The sequence below is a fragment of the Dunckerocampus dactyliophorus genome, chromosome 7 (assembly GCF_027744805.1).
Source record: "Dunckerocampus dactyliophorus isolate RoL2022-P2 chromosome 7, RoL_Ddac_1.1, whole genome shotgun sequence".
Lineage (NCBI taxonomy): Eukaryota > Metazoa > Chordata > Actinopteri > Syngnathiformes > Syngnathidae > Dunckerocampus > Dunckerocampus dactyliophorus.
This window is the reverse complement of record NC_072825.1, coordinates 28,117,023-28,136,116: the sequence shown is the minus strand read 5'-3', so window position 1 is coordinate 28,136,116 and position 19,094 is coordinate 28,117,023. Positions and strand designations below refer to the sequence as shown.

Below are 19,094 nucleotides of genomic sequence, written 5' to 3'. Positions count from 1 at the left end.
GCTGTGCGTGTGCACTCGATTAAAAGAAACCGTGGGGACGTCCTTAAAAATGCAATTTTTCCATATAGAGATCAGGTGTATTTTCGATCATATACGTTTGTTAGGTATATTACTTCTTCAATTTCATATTGGATTTATACTGAGTGTTGAACCACATCTAGTCACAGGAGTGCTGCAAAACTTAAGTCCAACTTTAAGCCTTTCAAACTCATGGATTGGAACTTCAGGACAAGATAAAAGGTATGTAGGATATAAATTCTGTTTAATATCTATCTGCAGATTAAATTGTTTTCAAATCTGGTGGTGCAAAATATGTTAACTTTGCCCGTAATTGCTGTGTACATGCAATTTGTAGTGTGGCGTGGAAACCAATACTGTTGCAATGGTGTTGCACTGCAATTGCAACAAAAATTATGACACTTGATTTTCTTCCCTGGACTTTTTGATTATCAAAAAAAATTTAATGGCCTGCGATTGGCTGGCGACCAGTCCAGGGTGTACCCGCCTGTCGCCCGAAGTCAGCTGGGATAGGCTCCAGCATGCCCCCGCGACCCTAATGAGGAAGAAGCGGTATAGAAAATGGATGGATGGATGGATTTTAATGGCTACTCTGTTGTTGTCACAGCCTAAGTCAATATATATTTTATTGTACTTGCCAAGTCTGTGGGTCGATCACAGCTTTTGTCTTGACTCAATGTTACAGCAATGGGAACCAGAGGTGGTATAAAATTTGCTCTAACTTCTTTAATACTTGGAGTCGAGAAGTTGAATGAGGTATCAAATTAAAATTCAAGTCATGTTTTAGACAGAAATCACAGACTTGATTTTACATATTTCAAAATTTGTAACATTCCTGCAATGGGAAGCCTTACGTGACATATTTCTCACAATAGCAAATAATGCTAATAACACACTCGATAAATGTCACTCTTTCAATCATTTTCCATCAATATACCCTTTTACGGTGATAAGTAGATTTCCGTATTGATAAATAGAATATTTTCATAGTTATGGCATAGAAAACCTGTTTATGATATACTAAATTTTTTTTTTACATTATTAGAGCCCATTAAAGACATGAAAGAACACCCATATAATCACCTTTACATTCCTATTACCTAATATAGTAGATTATCACAATTTTTACACTTCTGGTTTTGAGGTGTAACCTAAATGTATTATAAATGGGATACAAGAAGATATGCTCATGCTCCAATTGCTCAAATGCTCCAAAATCCATATATCCAAATAGCTCCAAATATAGTTCCATAGCTGCAAATTCATATCATGAGGCTAAAGGGGCGGCTTGTTGACTAGCTAACTAAGTTAACCAAGAAACACTGACCTTGAGAAATGAATTTCACCGGGAGCGTCTTCGTGATTTTATTTTGACAATCTGTTCGACCGAAAAAACCTCCGTTTGTTTTATTTTGGTATTTCCTATACTGACAGCAGCGGTAGCGTGAGTATGAATTCTGCACCGGAAGTGACTCTACAGCGGAGGTCTACATCCAAGTAAGATTGTGTCGACTGATTTTTGTCTGCTGCTGAAAGGTAAATATTTTTAATACTACCTTTTATTTTAAATTTCCTAACCAGTCGGCCTTGCTGCTGTGTCATTAACGACGATATTTACGTTCTTAGATATTTACACGGATATACTCGCTACATCGATGATCCACAAACGAAGATATCATTTTAATGTATTTATTCATCCAGGTTTGGCCACTGAGTTCAAAGATATGTTTTTCATGATAATCGTGATCATCATAATGTGACAAACGCAGCTACATCATCGGCATTATTGTTATTATTAGTTTTATTGCATATATCTGTATACAGTATATGTATATATTAGTGGTGTAAAGGTACGCCGTCGTCACGGTTTGGTACGCGCCTCGGTGGGCTTAGTTTTTTGTGTTTAATGATTTTTAAGATGAACTATAAATAAACTGCAGTATGCAAGCCAGTAATTCTCCAGTAAATACAATTGTCAGATAAAAAAAATTAAACAATAGATAAAGCATACATAAAAATTGAAAGATGTGGGGGGCAGTTGGATGCATTTTGTACATTAAAGATGCTAAGATTGGGTAGGATAGGTTTTGCCTGAATAGACTGCAATTAGAGGTGAAAACAACATAAAAACCAGAGGCTGCAATATTATGATCCACAGGTGATTAGCTTTAATGATCGGCGTTGAAAGGGATTTATTGGCATACGTCGATCACATGCTTTTTCACGGAAGTCAACCGATGCTGATTGGTGGCTGATAAATTGGAGCATCCCTACTGAAAAGTACACAGATGAGCCTAAAAAATGAATCACTCTATTAGAGCACAATTGAGCCGATTATGACTTATCAACGAAAATGTAGCCGATATCTAACTTTTTTTTTGCTGCACAGACTCAGTCGCTCCCTCCTCGTGTGTCTAACTGCTTGCTCCCTGTACCTGGCCCCGCCCCCTCACACACAGACACAGCAGTGCTCTGTCGCTCTCTCTCACTCAGTATGCTGTAGGAGGATACATCACGTGAAAAGAAACTGCATTTTTTTGTACACCATGGTAAGCTCTGACTTTGTAAAACAGTATAACACTACACTTTAGTGCCACGCTGTCAGGGCCTATCAAGGAGAACATTCTAATTTTCACTCAAGTTTTAGAGAGCATATCCTAGCGCTTTAACGTTGTCTAGGTTGCATCTCTGTGAGATAAACATAGACGGCAACTGTTAATTCACATGTCCACTATTATCTAAGACTATTATACATCGTTTTAAAGTGAAATATACTGTAGATACATGCCGATATACACAGAGTCCCATTTCACTTCATGAAACCGGAGTACCCGGAGAAAACCCACGCACCCATGGAGAGAACATGCAAACTCCACACAGAAATGCCCAACAGAGATTCGAACCCAGATCTTACAGATCTCCTAACTGCGTGGATGAGCCTAAACAATTGTGTCTCACAATTGTTTAGGCTCATCTCTGTACAAAACATAACCCCCCTAAACATTTTGTGTTACCATAATACACTCCTGATTAAAATGTTAAGACCAGTTAAAAAATTTCTAGAATTTGCATTTTGCACTTTTGGATCTTAATGAGGTTTTAAGTAGAGCTACAATATGCAAAAACAAGAAGGGGCAGTGAGACAAAAAGCATTTTGAAAAAGTAATTTATTGAAAACAACAAACTAAAATAGGCTATTTCTGCCCTGTGTCTTGATGGACAGCCAGTCGGATCCTCCAGCTCAGCGCAGGTGTGATTTTTTTTTAGGTCTGCCCCTTGACTTTTTTGTTCCATAATGCTCAGGATCTTTCAAAAAATGTAGAATGACTGTCTTACTGCTCCCAACCTCAGCAGCAATGGCACGCTGCGAGAGGCCTTGCTTATGCAGCTCCACAATCCGACCACGTTCAAAAAGAGAAAGCTTCTTAGCTTTACCATCAGGAGGGCATGACAGTGGGAATGCCTGACAGAAAATGAACATTTTTAGCAGATTTTGGCTTTTATAGCCTGTGGTCTTAAACTTTTGATCAGCTGATAAACAGCCTATTTCAGTTTAATTGTTGTTTTCAATAAATTACTTTTTCAAAATGCTTTTTGTCTCACTCCCCCTTGTTTTTGCATATTGTAGCTCTACTTAAAACCCTCATTAAGATCCAAATGTGCAAAATGCAAATTCTAGCAATTTTTCAGCTGGTCTTAAGATTTTGATCAGGAGTGTATATCATAATTAAGGATCGGCCTGATACTGGCATAAAAATGTGATATCGGTAGATATCGGTATCAGTTTTTTTCCCGATAATGAAACCCGATTAAATAAAAATGCTGTATAGATGGACATTTTAATGTTCACATGGCCAGGATGACACTACAGTTTGTTCACATACAGTACAAGCCCACCTCCCTTGCGCTTTTCACAAGCTCTTGTGTTCATGTCTGCTCTGACTGCCCTGAAGTCGGCTAGCTCCCCACGTTAGTATCTGGGACGGTAGCTGTTAGCCATTCAGTGAAGCACAAAAAAGCTGCACTCCCTGAAGGTCTTGACGTTCTTACCAGCTTGTTGATTTTGCTCGGTAGTGAATTCACGTTTCCCATGATAATAGAAGGTACAGAAGGCTTGAATCTCAACTTCCTTGGTAGCCGCTTGACTTTCATCGTAGCCCTGGTATGAGCCTCTGGCACCTCGATATCAATGGGGAAAAGGGAATCACACCGATGCGGGATGTCGCTCTCATGGCACGTAAAAATGTTCTAGAATAAATAAACTTGTGGCGGCGGTGTTAATTCCATGACAGGAGATATGTTACGCATATTGGTAATATCGACAAAATCATTTGATTTCAGGTGCTAGCATCATGTGCTGTGACATACGTTCCTGTCCAGAGATGAGCCGGAGGATTCCAGATGGTGAGGAGGACACCCTAGAGCAGCGATTCTCAAGTGGGTGGCTCATAGACTGCTAGTCAAAGATCACGTTCAAATATGTTTTTTATTATTATTTTAGTTCTTTTGTATATTCATTGCACAGTTCTAAATGAAATGCAGTCATTCCTTGCCACTTTGCAGTTTAAATTTTGCAGTTTCACTCGTATCACGTTTTTTCAAAAATATATTCATTAATAAATCATGCTGTTTTGTGGGTTGGCCTATTAGTAAAAAAAATGCATATTTAAGCATTTTTTACCTAAATTAAGCAATTTCCAGCATAAAAATGGCTAAATGAAGTAAAATACAAATATAAGCCATTCAGAAGATGCATTCAAAGATGTGATGATATGTAGTGTTGTACACTGGTCACTAGGTGTCAGTAATATTACTGTAATGTTGGATGAGACACACAAGCACCAGACTTGATTGCTGGAACAACAGGCTTTTATTGCAGATTTGATGATCTCACAGCAGGCATAATAATCCCTAACACGGGCTTCTGTTGTAGCTGCAACCCACGCCAAGCTAAAACTCAGCTTTGAACCCCCGACGTCACTTCCTGTCCGGCTGATGCACACCTATTGAACACATATGTCTTAAATGTCTTATATTCTCTTATTCTGACTATTATATTGGGTAATAGGGGTGTAAAGGTGACTAAAGGGGTGTTATTTAATGTATAGAGGGCTCTAATAATGTTAAAATGTGTATTTAAACAGGCTCTAACCGTAATAATGTTTCATGTATAAATAAGGTATCCTACTTTGTGGTAATTCACTTTGCATGGTTGGGTCTGGAACCAGTTAACTGCCATAAACGAGGGATTACTGTATCTGATTTTGTGGACTTACTTTGTGGAATTTTGATAGTTAATTTTATTTTCTATTTTATTATTATTATTTTTTAATTTTATTTTTAATTTTATTTTTAATTTATTTTATTTGTAAGGCGGTTTGAGTGCCTTAAAGGTGGAAAAGCACTGTACAAGTGAAATACCATTTACAATATTACTTTTTAACTTTTTTTGTTGTATTTTTGCATTATTTGTATTTCGTTTCATTTATTCATTTAATTCCCTTAATAGCATGCTTTAATAAAGTCCTCTAAAATGTGCTTTGTACAAAAAAAAAAAAAAAAATTGTTTCGTTCGATTTAAAAGTGGGTGGCGACATAGTGACCATTGGAAAATGTGGGTCCCAGGTTGAGACCATTTGAGAACTAGAGGCCCTAGAGCAGGGGTCACCAACGTGGTGCACCAGGTAGCCCCCCACGACCACATGAGGTGCCCGCAAGCCTGCTTTTCATTCAGGTTTTCAGTTCATAATGAAAGAACAGTAGAAAGAAATGCATTCTGAAATACAAAATGTGAGTTGTGGACACCAGCATTTTGTTAATGTTCTGATAAAACAAGCATATTCGCTTTGTTTGGGTTTAAAATAAGCTCTGAAAATAAGTATTACAAAAATGAGTAGCTCTTGGCCATTTTCATTTTGTAAAAGTACCTCTCACGAGGAAAAACGTTGGTGACCCCTGCCCTCGAGGCCATCAGTGAGGGTCCATGGTGGGGACAGATACTTGTCTATTCTGGAAGAGATCCACTTTGATCACCATTTCCTCTAGTAGGCAAGTGAAATGCAGAAAGACAAAAGACACATTTTTCTTCTAATGGCTTCTTCTGCCAAACTGCTCATCTCTTCACCTGATGCGCTGCATGTAAAAAGTGTTGCAGTGCAGTGATGCACAGTAGGTAGTACAATGGTACAACAGCGCTTGGAAAACCTACTATGTGTTCGTCTTTTGACTTCATTCCTGAATCTTATTTTCCAAAATATTACCACTTTATTTTCTTATGTTTGTTTCTCATAAAATTACTTAAAAAATATATACAGACCTGATCAAAATCTTAAGACCAGTTGAAAAATTGCTAGAATTTTTATTTTGCAAATTTGGATCTTAATGAGGTTTTAAGTAGAGCTACAATATGCAAACGCAAGAAGGGGGAGTGAGACAAAAACTATTTCGAACTTGTAGTTTAAACAAAACAAAACAAAAAATGAAATAGGTTATTTATCACCTCATCAAAATGTTAAGACCACAGGCTATAGAAGCCAAAATCTACTCAAATTTTTCATTTTCTGTCAGGCATTCACACTGTCATGCCCTCCTGATGGTTAAAGCTAAGAAGCTTTCTCTTTTTGAACGTGGTCGGATTGTGGAGCTGCATAAGCAAGGCCTCTCGCAGCGCGCCATTGCTGCTGAGGTTGGGAGCAGTAAGACAGTCATTCTAAATTTTTGAAAGATCCTGAGCATTATGGAACAAAAAAGTCAAGTGGTAGACCCAAAAAAATCACACCTGCGCTGAGCCAGAGGATCCGATTGGCAATAACCATCAGACGGCATCTGCGGGAAAAGGATTTAAAAAAACAAAAAACGAATTCAAAGACCTCGTCTCCAACGCCACAAAACTGCCCGTTTAGACTTTGCCAGGGAGCATGGGACATTGAAAGGTGGAAAAAAGTTTTATTCTCTGATGACAAAAAATGTAACCTTGACGGTCCAGATAGCTTCCAACATTACTGGCATGACAAGGAGATCCCACCTGAGATGTTTTCTACCCGGCACAGTGGAGGGGGGTCCATAATGATCTGGGGTGCTTTTTCATTCAGTGGAACACTGGAGCTTCAGGTGGTGCGGGGTCGTCAAACGGCGGCTGCTTACGTGCAGATGTTGCAGCGGGCATCCCTCATGACTGAGGGCCCTCGTCTGTGTGGTAACAGCTGGTTTTTCAACAGGACAACGCTGCAGTTCACAATCCCCCTTCTTGTTTTTGCATATTGTAGCTCTACTTAAAACCTCATTAAGATCCAAACGTGCAAAATAAGAATACTAGCAATTTTTCAACTGGTCTTAAGATTTTGATCAGGAGTTTATATATATATATGTTTTTTTCTTTAATATTTCATCTCTATGCTACCAAAATTATGAAAAAAAAAAATCATATATTAAGAGTTTATTCTTGTAAAATTACGACTTTAATATTTGGACTTTATTCCCATAATGTTATAACTCTTTCCTCAACCTATTTTCGCAAAAAAAAAAAAAAAAATCCAACTTCATGTAGTTTTAGTTGTATCTCATAATATTACAACTTTAATAAAGTAACAATTTTCTTTTTAATATTTTAACTTATACTGTTAAAATGTTTTTTCTCGTAACATTTTCTTCTCGTTAGAATACAACTTTTTTGTCTTAATATTTTGACATTATTCTTCTAAAATTACGTTTTTTTTTCCATTTCTGCTGTTTTTTGATTTTTCACCTATTTCAACATTCTTCTTGTAAATTTTCTTCTCGTTATTGCTATAATACTTTTAATTTGTTCTTGTAACATTATAATTTTTCCCCCAACCTAATTTTCCAAATATGACAACTTTATTTGTTGTTTTTTTGTTTCTCATAATAAAAAAGCGCTACTTTAAAAAAAGTTTATTTTTATATTTCAACTTTTTGCTGCTAAATATTACGATGTTACTCTTGTTAAAGTATGACTTTTTCTCATTAGTTTACAACTTTTTAGTTGTAATATTTTGACTTTATTCTTTATAACTACTGCTAATTTTTTGCATTTTTCGTGTTTTTTTTTTTTGCTTTACTTCTTAAATTATATTTTTAGAATGTGTCGCAGACCATTTTGGACACCCTACAAAAGTATCCTACAATCCTACATTTCTGCTAATATTTTATGATATTGTTTCATGGGACAACACTCGAGCTGGAACAAGTAATCAATGATTAATTGATTATCCAATTAATTGACAACTATTTTTTGTATTTGATCCTTTTTTTTTAAATATCCTCTGATTTCAGCCTCTCAAATATGAATATGTTTTAATTTCCTTAATCATCCATGAAAGCAGAGCTATTGTCTTTGTGTTTCAGGCAAAACAAGATATTCACACACATCAGCTTTGACTTTGTAAAGCGATGTTTGACATTTTTGCCTCTTTTCTCATACGTTGTGGACCAAACCTCTAACTGTTTGTGTTTGCTTGACATGAATTTGGTCCGTTTAGGGCCTAGCGGATTATTTGATTAATTGACTAAGAAAATAATCGTTAGTTGCAGGCTTATACAACACTAAAGCTGATAGCTGTGTAACTTTGCTGCCCCCTCAAAATAACTAAACAAACAACCATTAATCTCCTCACCACGACGGTCTGGTACAGCAACCTCAAGCTCTAACCTTCCCTTGTCTGTAAATAGCAGAGACGAGATCTCTGTGCATGAAAATTGTGAACGAAATCACATTGCACCTCTTGTAGCCGAGGTTCGACTAACGGTCGTACCCTTCTCTCCATCACCCTGGAATAGACGTTCCCAAGGAGGCTTAGGAGTGTGATCCTCCTGTAATTTGGAACACACCCTCCAGTCACCCTTCTTGAAAAGGGGGACCACCACCCTGATCTGGGGTAGTCAAAGGTACTGTTCCCGACTTCACACAATGTTGAAGGGACGTGTCAGCCAAGACAATCCCTCAACATCCAGAGCCTTGAGGCGAAATTCGTCCACCCTCGTAGCTTTGCCACTGGGGAGCCTTTTTGACTACCCCAGATACCTCAGCCACAGACATGAAACTGTCCACGTTCGTGTCCTCTGACTCTGCTTTCTCTATGGAAGGTATGTCAGTGGGATTGAGAAGGACCTCAAAGTATTCCTTCCACCGTCCGACTATATCCTCAGTCGAGGTCTACAGGTCCCCGTGCCCACTGTAAACAGTGTGGACCAGGCACTGATTCCCCTTTCTGAGGCGTTTGGACAGGTTTGTATTTGTATTTGTACTTTATTTATCCCACAGCAGGGAAATTCACTTGTTACAGCAGCAAGCAAGATACGCAAGTAAAGAATACATATTGACTACAACATGGTTCAGGTGGTGCAGGTGTTGTAGAGCCTGACAGCGGTCATGATGAAGGACCTGCGGAACCTCTCCTTCTTACACCGTGGGTGTAACAGTCTGCTGCTGAAGGAGCTGCTAAGGGAAACAACAGCGTTATGTAGCGGGTGAGAGGTGTTGTCCATGATGGATGTCAGCTTAGCCAACATCCTTCTCTCCCCCACTTCCTCCACGGAGTCCAGAGGACCGTCCAGGACAGAGCTCTCTCTCCTGATCAGCCTATTGATCCTGCTCTTGTCCCTGTCCGTGCTGCCCCCTCTCCAGCAGCCCACAGCATAGAAGTCATAAAAGGTCCGTAAAAGAGTCCTGCACACACCAAAGGACCTCAGTCTCCTCAGCAGGTGGAGGCGACTCTGGCCCTTCTTGTAGAGGCCGTGGGTGTTGACGGACCAGTCCAGCTTGTAGTTAAGGTGAACACACAGGAATTTGTAGCTGTCTACCAACTCTATGTCCGCTCCCTGGATGTTCACCGGTGTGAAGTGAGATGTTTTCCTCTGGAAGTTAATGATCATCTCCTTTGTCTTGCTGGTGTTGAGTTGCAGCTGGTTAAGCTCACTCCAGCTGACAAAGTCCCTGATGACCGTCTTGTATTCCAGATCATTCCCCTCTGAAACACAACCCACAATGGCTGTGTCATCGGAGAACTTCTGGATGTGACACTGTGTGGAGTTGTGTGTGAAGTCCGAGGTGTAGAGGGTGAAGAGGATAGGGCAGAGCACCGTACCCTGAGGGGCACCTGTGCTGCAGAGTACCATGTCAGACACACAGTGACGGAGCCTCACATACTGTGGTCTGTTGGTGAGGTAGTCTATAACCCATGCAGCCAGGTGTTGGTCTACTTCCACACTCTCCATCTTCACTCTGAGTAGTGACGGCTGGATGGTGTTAAAGGCACTGGAGAAGTAAAAAAACATGACCCTCACAGCGCTCCCGCTGTCCTCCAGGTGTAGCAGTGATCTGTGCAGCAGGTAGATCACTGCGTCGTCCACTTCAATCCGAGGCCGGTAAGCAAACTGCAGGGGGTCCAGCTGAGTGCCCACCAGGGGTCGCAGGTGCTGCAGGATAATCCTCTCCATGGTCTTCATAAGGCGAGAGGTCAAGGCAACAGGCCTGAAGTGGTTAGGCTCTTTGGGACGCGATGTCTTTGGTATCGGGACCACACAGGAGGTCTTCCACAGGGCCGGGACTTTCTCCAGGCTCAGGCTGGAGCCTGCCAGAACCTCTTCGAGGCCAACCGAAAATCGTGCTCCATGGCCTCTCCGAACTCCTCCCACACCATTGTTTTTGCCTCGAGCCGCGTGCCGCTTGGCCTGCCGGTACCTGTTAGTTGCTTCAGGAGTCCCACAAGCCATCTATGCTCAATATGACTCCTTATTCAGCTTGACGGCAGCCCCGACCTCTGGTGTCCACCATTGAGTACGGGGCTTGCCGCCATGACTGGCACCAACCACCATGCCGCAGCTCCGATTGGCTGCCTCAGCAATGGAAGCGCGGAATACAGCCCATTTGGACTCGATATTCTCATCCTCCCCCGGAATGCAGGTGAAGACTCCATGAATGGGAGACTCTGCCAGACGTTCCCAGCACACCCTCACTACACATTTGGGTCTCCCAGGTCTGTCCGGTATCCTCCCAAGCCGTCTAGTCCAACTCATCACCAGGTGGTGATCAGATGACAGGTCAGCCCCTCTCTTCACCTGTGTGTCCAGAACATGCGGATGCAGGTCTGATGATACTACTATAAAGTCGATCATAGACCTGCGGCCTAGGGTGTCCTGGTGCCAAGTGCACTTGTGGACATCCTTATGTTCGAAAATGGTGTTTGTTATGAACAAACTGTGGTTTACACAGAAGTCCAGCAACATCACACGGATTCAGATCAGAGAGGCCGTTCCTCCCAATCGCGCCCCTTCAGGTCACACTGTCATTGTCCACATAGGCGTTAAAGTCTCCCAGTAGAACAATGGAGTCATCATTTGGGGTTCTCTTCAGCACCCCTCTGATGGACTCCAAGAAGGCTGGGTACTCTGAACTGCCGTTTGGCACGTATGCACAAACGACAGTCAGGACCCTTTCCCCAACCCAAAGGCATAGGCAAATGACCCTCTTGTTAACGGGGAATGACTCCAACACAGAGGCACCGAGCCGGGCAACTATAAATAAGCCTACACCAGCTCACCATGTCTTTCCTGCAGCAACTCCAGAGTAGAACAAGGTTCAGCCCCTCTCAAGGAGTTTGGTTCCGAAACCCAAACTGTGGGTTGTGGTGAGTCCGACTATGTTTAGTTAGATTGTCTCAACCTCTTGCACAAGTTCGGGCTCCCTCCCCACCAGAGAAGTGACATTCCATGTCCCAAGAACCAGATTTGGCCGCTCAAGACCAGGTCGCCCAGCTGTCTGCCCTTGACCGCAAAAAATATTAGGAAAAATAAATGCATAATCACTTTCTCCTCTCGGTGCGTTCAATACACATGCGTTCAATCAATACACATGCCAGCAGTATCCGGATCTTGCCTCGGTTTATGGCCGAGACTTGGAATGTTGGACTGAAAAAGGTTAGTGACCACTTGTGTAGGACATTGTATCATTATTTAGTGTTGTCCGATGAAAACATATAATAAAATATTTACAGAAATGTGAGGGGTGTACTGACTTTAGTGAGATGGTGTATAATGGAATGAAATGTTGTTTCGTGGGAGCACTGTTCATCTCTTATGAATGACTAATTATTAAAGTGTTCAGTCTACAACACTTGTTTCTCCTTGACAGGCTGTGACTTTACATTGTCTTCATCTTACCCGCTTTACCTTGTTCCTTCCATTTCCCACCCTTTCCCCCACTCCTGGTCTTTCCCTGTCTGTCTTCCTAGCAGCAGATACTTGCTTGTCGTTGTGAGAGTAGAGGTCTTCAACTACAGCAGTGATGCACACATCAGTTGTGAGCTGCAGGAGGAGTTTGGGTGTGGTTTTTAACGGGCTGCTGGTCTCTGTGGTCGCCGCTCTGCTTTGGGAGTACTCCAAGCTGAGAGAGCACGCTGCCATGCTAGAAGAAGAGCTGCACAGGACACAGCCGTCCCAAGAATTGAGACAAGCCCACCTAGACTATCATCTGGCCCTGCAAGCGCTGCATGAAGATGGCACCCGCATGGTGTGCAGCGGCAAAATGCACACCGATCGCATCTGCCGCTTTGATTACCTCTGCTACTACACCGAGGCAGAGGAGTTTGTCTTCTTTCATTCCAATTCCTCCATCATGTTGCCAAACCTGGGCTCCAGGCGTTTCCAACCTGCTCTGCTAGACATGTCCTCAGTCGAAGATCACAGTACCCAGTACTTCAATTATTTAGAGCTTCCAGCTGCTGCTTTGAAGTTCTTGCCCAAGCCTGTGTTTGTGCCAGATGTGGCGTTAATTTTAAACCGCTTCAACCCAGACAACATCATGCATGTGTTTCATGACGATCTGCTGCCGGCTTTCTATACCATGAAGCTGTATTCAGACCTGGATGAGAATGCACGCTTGGTGTTCATGGAGGGCTGGGGGGAAGGGCCACACTTTGACCTTTACAAAGTGTTAAGCAGCAAACAGCCTCTTCTCAAAGAGCAGCTAAGAAACTTTGGAAAGCTCATTTGTTTCACAAAGTCTTATGTGGGCTTGTCCAAAATGACAACTTGGTATCAGTATGGTTTTGTCCAGCCTCAAGGGCCCAGAGCCAACCTTTTGGTCTCTGGGAATGAGATTCGTCAGTTTTCTAAAGCTTTTATGGATAAAATAAACATCACGTTGGAGAAGAAGGGTACAGATGAGAATGACAAGGATAAATACATAGTTGTGTTCAGTCGTTTAACAACAAGGCTGATCCTGAATGAGGCTGAGCTCATCATGGCACTGGCGCAGAAGTTCCAGATGAAGGTCTTTAAAGTTTCTCTGGAGGAGCAGTCTTTTCCCAGCATTGTCCAGGTAGTCAGTGGTGCTTCCATGCTCGTCAGCATGCACGGAGCTCAGCTTATCACCTCACTTTTTCTCCCCAGAGGGGCCCTTGTGGTGGAACTGTTTCCATTTGCTGTAAACCCAGAGCACTATACTCCATATAAAACCCTAGCTACTCTTCCTGGCATGGATCTTCACTATGTTTCATGGAGAAACACCAAGAAGGAAAACACTGTTACCCACCCTGACAGACCTTGGGAGCAAGGAGGCATTGCTCACTTGGAGAAGGACGAGCAGGAGCGAATATTGAGTAGCAAAGAAGTCTCAAGGCACTTGTGTTGCCGCAATGCCGAGTGGCTCTTTCGAATCTACCAAGATACCAAGGTAGATATTCCTTCACTCCTTGAAGGCATTAGGGAGGCCATGAAGTCTCAACACAGCTTCAAGATGTCCAAACCCGCCAGCAAGATTCATCCAGGCCGGGTCAGAGAAGCCCAGTGTCACACCTCAGTGCAAGCCGCTGACAAGGCAAAGCTCACAATCTCTTGGCAGATCCCATGGAATCTAAAATACCTGAAAGTAAAAGAAGTCAAGTATGAGGTGTGGATTCAAGAACAAGGAGAGAACACCTACATGCCTTACATCCTTCCACAGCAAAACTACACTTTTTCTGAAAATATTAAGCCTTTTACCACCTACCTGGTATGGGTCAGGTGCATATTCAGCAGCAACCTTCTGGGTCCCTTTGCAGATGTTCTTTTGTGTAGAACTTAAGTTCTACACAAAAGAACATCTTTCCTTAAGGAAAAATGTTGTACATTTATGTTAATGGTGTTTAATATTTAGCTGATCTTTAAAACAGAAGGAACTTTCAAGAATAAAATCTGTAGATTTTAAAAAGAATATGAAATGGTCAGTTTCAATGTGTGATTTCTTTCCTGCTGTTGGTTGTTGCCTATCTCATGCTAAAACAATGGTGTGAAAAAGTGAAAGTGAAAAAGTTTGTCACACTGAAATGTTATAAATATTAGTCAATGACAACACAGCAAAAAAAAAATGCATTGTTTAAATGAAACTTTGTATTACTTTTATTTTATTACTTTTTTATTATTAAGGGAGAAAAAAAATCCAAACCTACCCCCCCCCCCCAAAAAAAAAAAAAAACAAACAAACAACAAAAAACATAACTGAGATTAAAAGCTTATAAAGCCATTTGTAAAGCTTTGGCACTCAGCGATCCATTGTCCACAAATGGCGAAAACATGGAACAGTGGTGAACCTTCCCAGGAGTGGCTGGCCAACTAAAATTACCCCTAGAGCGCAGCGATGACTCGTCCAAGAGGTCACAAAAGACAACATCCAAAGAACTGCAGGCCTCGCTTGCCTCAGTTAAGGTCAGTGTTCGTGACTCCACCCTAAGAAAGACACTGGGCAAAAATGGTCTGCAAGGCAGAGTGCCAAGACGAAAACCACTGCTGAACAAAAATAACATTAAGGCTCGTCTCAATTTTGCCAGAAAACATCTTGATGATCCCCAAGATCTTTGGGAAAATACTCTATGGTCTGACGAGACAAACAGTGCAGCAGAATTCCCTTGCTCACAACTGGGGTGAGTCATGCCAGTTGAAATATTCAGCCAGTATGTTGGCTTGTTGGTCACACTCACCTTTGGTCAGGTGACTGCATTGGGGTGGCAAAGGCACGGTGACATCATCCTTTTCAGAAAGTAGGGGTTTGCTTGTCTACACGAAAAAGACACAGCAACATTCCAAGATTTTACCTGGTTGGAAGCTGTTAAATACTGTTTCAGGGCACCCAGTATGCCATTTCCGTGTGGATGAAAGGCTGAAACCATAAAATACTTTGCCGTTTTGAAAACATTCCCGTGTGAACAGCGCCTAATTCGGGATCTGCCAGATGGCATGGCTCACGTGCAGTGGTGTCTGCTGGAGGAGGAGAAGCTCAAGGAGGAGAAGCTATTTATTTCCGGCCTACATCATAAATGTGTTTATTTATATGTAAATTCTAGTATCTGCCATGATGTGAGGTTTATACTTCAAGATCGCTGATTCGCTCATTTCACTGTCAATCCAAAAGGGATTCCGCCTCAGACAGATCAACTAATGACCATGCAGAAGCCGTAACGACCAGGCCAGCCCACACTGCCCCATAGACCCCCAGAGAGGCTGAGCGTCCGATGAGCGGGACAAAGCCCAGCATGTATCCAGTGATCATCGAAGTCAGTAGATGCTCAGCGTCTGACTGTGTGAAAGTGCCGTGGCAATGCGGGGATGAATGAGAAGCAAGTCGTGTCAGTTACCTGTGATAGCTGATTCTGAGCAAAAGATGAAGGTATTCTAGCGCATATTTAGTCAATGAAATGTACACTTAGCAGTACATAGTTTACAACTTATTTTTACATTTTAGGGGATGCAGTCTTAGAGCAATCGCCACTACTCAGGCGGTAGAGCGGTCGTCTCCCAAACTGAAGGTTGCTGTTTTGATCCCAAGTCCTCCTGTGACCATGTCAAAATGTGGTAAACAGTGTCAAAGCGCTTTGAGTACCTTGAAGGTAGGTCTACAGGACTTCTGACATTTTTACTAATATCAGACTTTTTTGCTAATCCGCTAGATAAATAGCATTTTATAGCATCTTATTTAATACCTCGAAGGTGAATTGAAAAGCAATGGCTTTGCTCATCTTGTCGTTATTTTATGCAGGTATGATGGGGACAATGCTGGAAGGATTTGATTTTGTACATTCAGCCCCTTACAAATATACACTCAACAAAAATATAAAGTCAACGCTTTTGTTTTTGCTCCCATTTTTTATGAGATGAACTCGAAGATCTAGGCCTTTTATTGTGGGCAGTCTAAGGCACACCTGTGCACTAAACATGGTGTCTAACCAGCATCTTGATATGGTACACCTGTGAGGTGGGATGGATTATTTTAGCAAAGGAGAAGTGCTCACTATCACAGATTTAGACAGATTTGTGAACAATATTTGAGAGAAATGGTGATAATATGTATGTGGAAAAAGTTTTAGATCTTTGAGTTCATCTCATAAAAAATGGCAGCAAAAGCGTTGCGTTTATATTTTTTTTTTAGTATGAATGGTGCACTCTAAATCAGCACTTATTTTCCACAACATATATGAGTAGAAGGCAATGAATTCCCAATTACAGTATTCATCAATGCAATAAATCAGAGAGGAATGTGAGTAATGAGAGAGAAAATGAGAGATTAAGGAAGCGGAAGACAACTTTAAAATAATAAGGGGGAGGAATTTGTGAGCACTGTAATAATAACAATAGGAGTGTAGAACGTACATTTTGAATGGAAAACGAATAATTTATAAGAATGCAATTGAATTCAGTGAATAAAGACAATAATGTCCATTCAAGAATTGCAAACGTCTTCATTCTGGAGCCACAAGGTGGCGGTAGTGCACCTAAAAATGTGATAACCGACCAAGCAATAAAAGGAAGAAGCTTCACATTCAGGAAGTATTCTTCATCTTTTTCCACACAAACGGTAAGCAAAATTGTCAACATATTCAGAATCAATATATTGTGTGTCACATTGGCTTTTTCAACATACAGTGGGTCATGTTGTCATGACGTATGTTGTTGCCAATGTGTTTAGAAGACAATTACGTTTGTACCGACTTGGCTGAAAGGCGTTGACGTTGTCAGGATTAGTTGTGCAGTACAGTAAAACTACTGTACAAATATGTGAGTAACATTGTTCATTGTTAAGCGAAAACTTTAGCTTTTAAGCTCCACAGCTTGTTTTTATGCACCCGCAACATATTCTAAAAATACCATTCAACAACAGCAAAAGTTGATCATAGAAATAGAAAATAGTTAAAATGTTAATACTAATAACATTAATAATGTTAATAATTGTAATTAATAATTACAAAGATGACCTTCAGGCTGTTTTTTCATTTTGAATGTCAGTAACTTCTTAGCGTTAAAAATAAATAAAATATATATATATATATATGAAAATGACCCCAAACTTTTCGATTTTTCAGCATGCAACCCTCTTTGGAAAAGGTTTGGCACCCTTGTGCTACATAAAGCAATACTTTCCAAGTACGCAATAATAAATACCTGTATTTCTCTCAGTATACTGTAACGTTGTACAACATTCACCAAATTTTACTTATTAATTCTTAACAAGTCTGCAAAATACTATAGAACATACTTAAAATACCATATAACATAGGTACTGTATGTTTAAGATACTATATAAAACAGCAGTATTTGAAAATACTGTATATGGCAGTTTTATTTAAAAGTACATAAGACAATACTAAGCTAGACAGTATTGTTAAAATTAACTTTTATACTAAAAATAAAATAGTATATAAAAGAGTATGCTATTTAAAATACTAGATAGGACAGTCATATTTAAAATACAAATTAAGATACAGTAGTTGTATTTAAAATACTCCACAAGGTAGTTGTATTTAAAATACTACATAAGAGTAGTTTTTAAAACAAGATGGTTGGATGTAAAATATTCTTTAAAATACGATATAAGACAGTTGTATTATTCTTTAAAATACGATATAAGACAGTTGTATTTTAAATACTGTATAAGACAGTAGCATTTAAAATACTGTATAAGATTGTTGGATGTCAAATACGCTTTAAAATACTATATAAGACTGTTGTATAATAAATACTACATTAAATACTATTTATAATCCTATATACATTAGTTTTATTTAAACTACTATATAAGACAGTACTAGGGATGTCCTGATCCACATTTTTTGGCATCCGATCCAATCCGATTTTTTTTAGTCTTGCCCTGCTGATCCGATCCAGTACCGATTATTTAAAAAAAAAAAAAAAAATACGCTTTTGTTACAAACCCGAATGTGTTGAATTAAATATGGTGATGAAAATAGCCCTTCAGAGCATTAAAAATAATGTAACCAAAGTATTGCTGAATTTACTTTTTTATCACACGGCATGACCAACAATATTGTTTGGCTTTTGTAACAAAGCTCTGTGAGTCAGGTCCCTAAGACAACAAAAGTCCATCCAAAAAAGATAAAATTTGAAAAAATGGGCCTACAAAATACTTTTAGGGAGGACTAATCATTTGACATGGTTAAAGATCAATTTGTTGTGTGATTTTGAATATATGACTTTTTTTTAACACGTCTCTCTTCGGGCCCTATGAAATCTTTTTTATTTTTTTCACCAAATTCTGTTTTTTCCGTTTTAATTAGAATTCAGTTTTTTACCTTTTCCACTTATTTTACCAGCACAGAGTGTGTGCTATTTGGGTTTGTGAATAAAATGCAAAAATCCTTACATTTATTGAGGCAATACATCATTGGTCCATTTTGTCCAGTAATTGAGAAATGGATGTAGCTTGGCTAACTTTTCTAATGGGATGTCAGCCTCAGCACAGACACTCCTGATCAAAAGCTTAAGACCAGTTGAAAAATTGCTTGAATTTGCATTTTGCACAATTAGATCTAAATGAGGTTTTAAGTAGAGCTACAATATGCAAAAGCAAGAAGGGGGAGTGAGACAAAAAACATTTCGAACTTGTAATTTAAACCAAAAAAAACCTGAAATAGGTTGTTTATCACCTGATCAAAAGTTTAAGACCACAGGCTATAAAAGCCCAAATCGGCTGATTACGTGCAGATGTTGCAGCGGGCATCCCTCATGACTGAGGGCCCTCGTCTGTGTGGTAACAGCTGGTTTTTCAACAGGACAACGCTTCAGTTCACAAT

The 19,094-nt window shown here is 40.2% G+C and overlaps 2 protein-coding genes across 10 annotated transcripts in view; both read left to right on the top strand.

Annotated features, from left to right (window-relative positions):
• The first annotated feature begins 1,405 nt into the window (after nt 1–1,405).
• On the top strand, nt 1,406–14,446 carry pomgnt2 (protein O-linked mannose N-acetylglucosaminyltransferase 2 (beta 1,4-)). Of its 9 annotated transcripts, XM_054781535.1 has the most exons (5): nt 1,496–1,554; nt 2,478–2,567; nt 4,360–4,455; nt 9,121–9,262; nt 12,270–14,446. In XM_054781535.1, exon 5 carries the CDS (start codon nt 12,320–12,322, stop codon nt 14,096–14,098), a length of 1,779 nt encoding a protein of 592 aa, XP_054637510.1. In that variant the 5' UTR covers nt 1,496–1,554; nt 2,478–2,567; nt 4,360–4,455; nt 9,121–9,262; nt 12,270–12,319; the 3' UTR covers nt 14,099–14,446. The 9 variants fall into 9 exon arrangements, 8 of the variants coding, with proteins under 8 accessions (XP_054637509.1, XP_054637508.1, XP_054637507.1 ...); XM_054781534.1 differs by lacking the exon at nt 2,478–2,567 and having other exon boundaries at nt 1,455–1,554; XM_054781537.1 differs by lacking the exon at nt 9,121–9,262 and having other exon boundaries at nt 4,360–4,422.
• Nucleotides 14,447–16,794: 2,348 nt separating this feature from the next.
• Nucleotides 16,795–19,094, top strand: part of ano10a (anoctamin 10a) — a 28,200-nt gene continuing 25,900 nt past the window's right edge. Inside the window, exon 1 of the mRNA XM_054781531.1 lies at nt 16,795–16,861. The gene's annotated coding sequence lies outside the window, so the exon portion shown is untranslated. The remainder of the gene's footprint in view (nt 16,862–19,094) is intronic.

What these genes read in the sequence shown, in the direction of transcription:
- pomgnt2 (XM_054781533.1), top strand. Translation starts at nt 12,320, where the DNA reads ATGCACACATCAGTTGTGAGCTGCAGGAGGAGTTTGGGTGTGGTTTTT.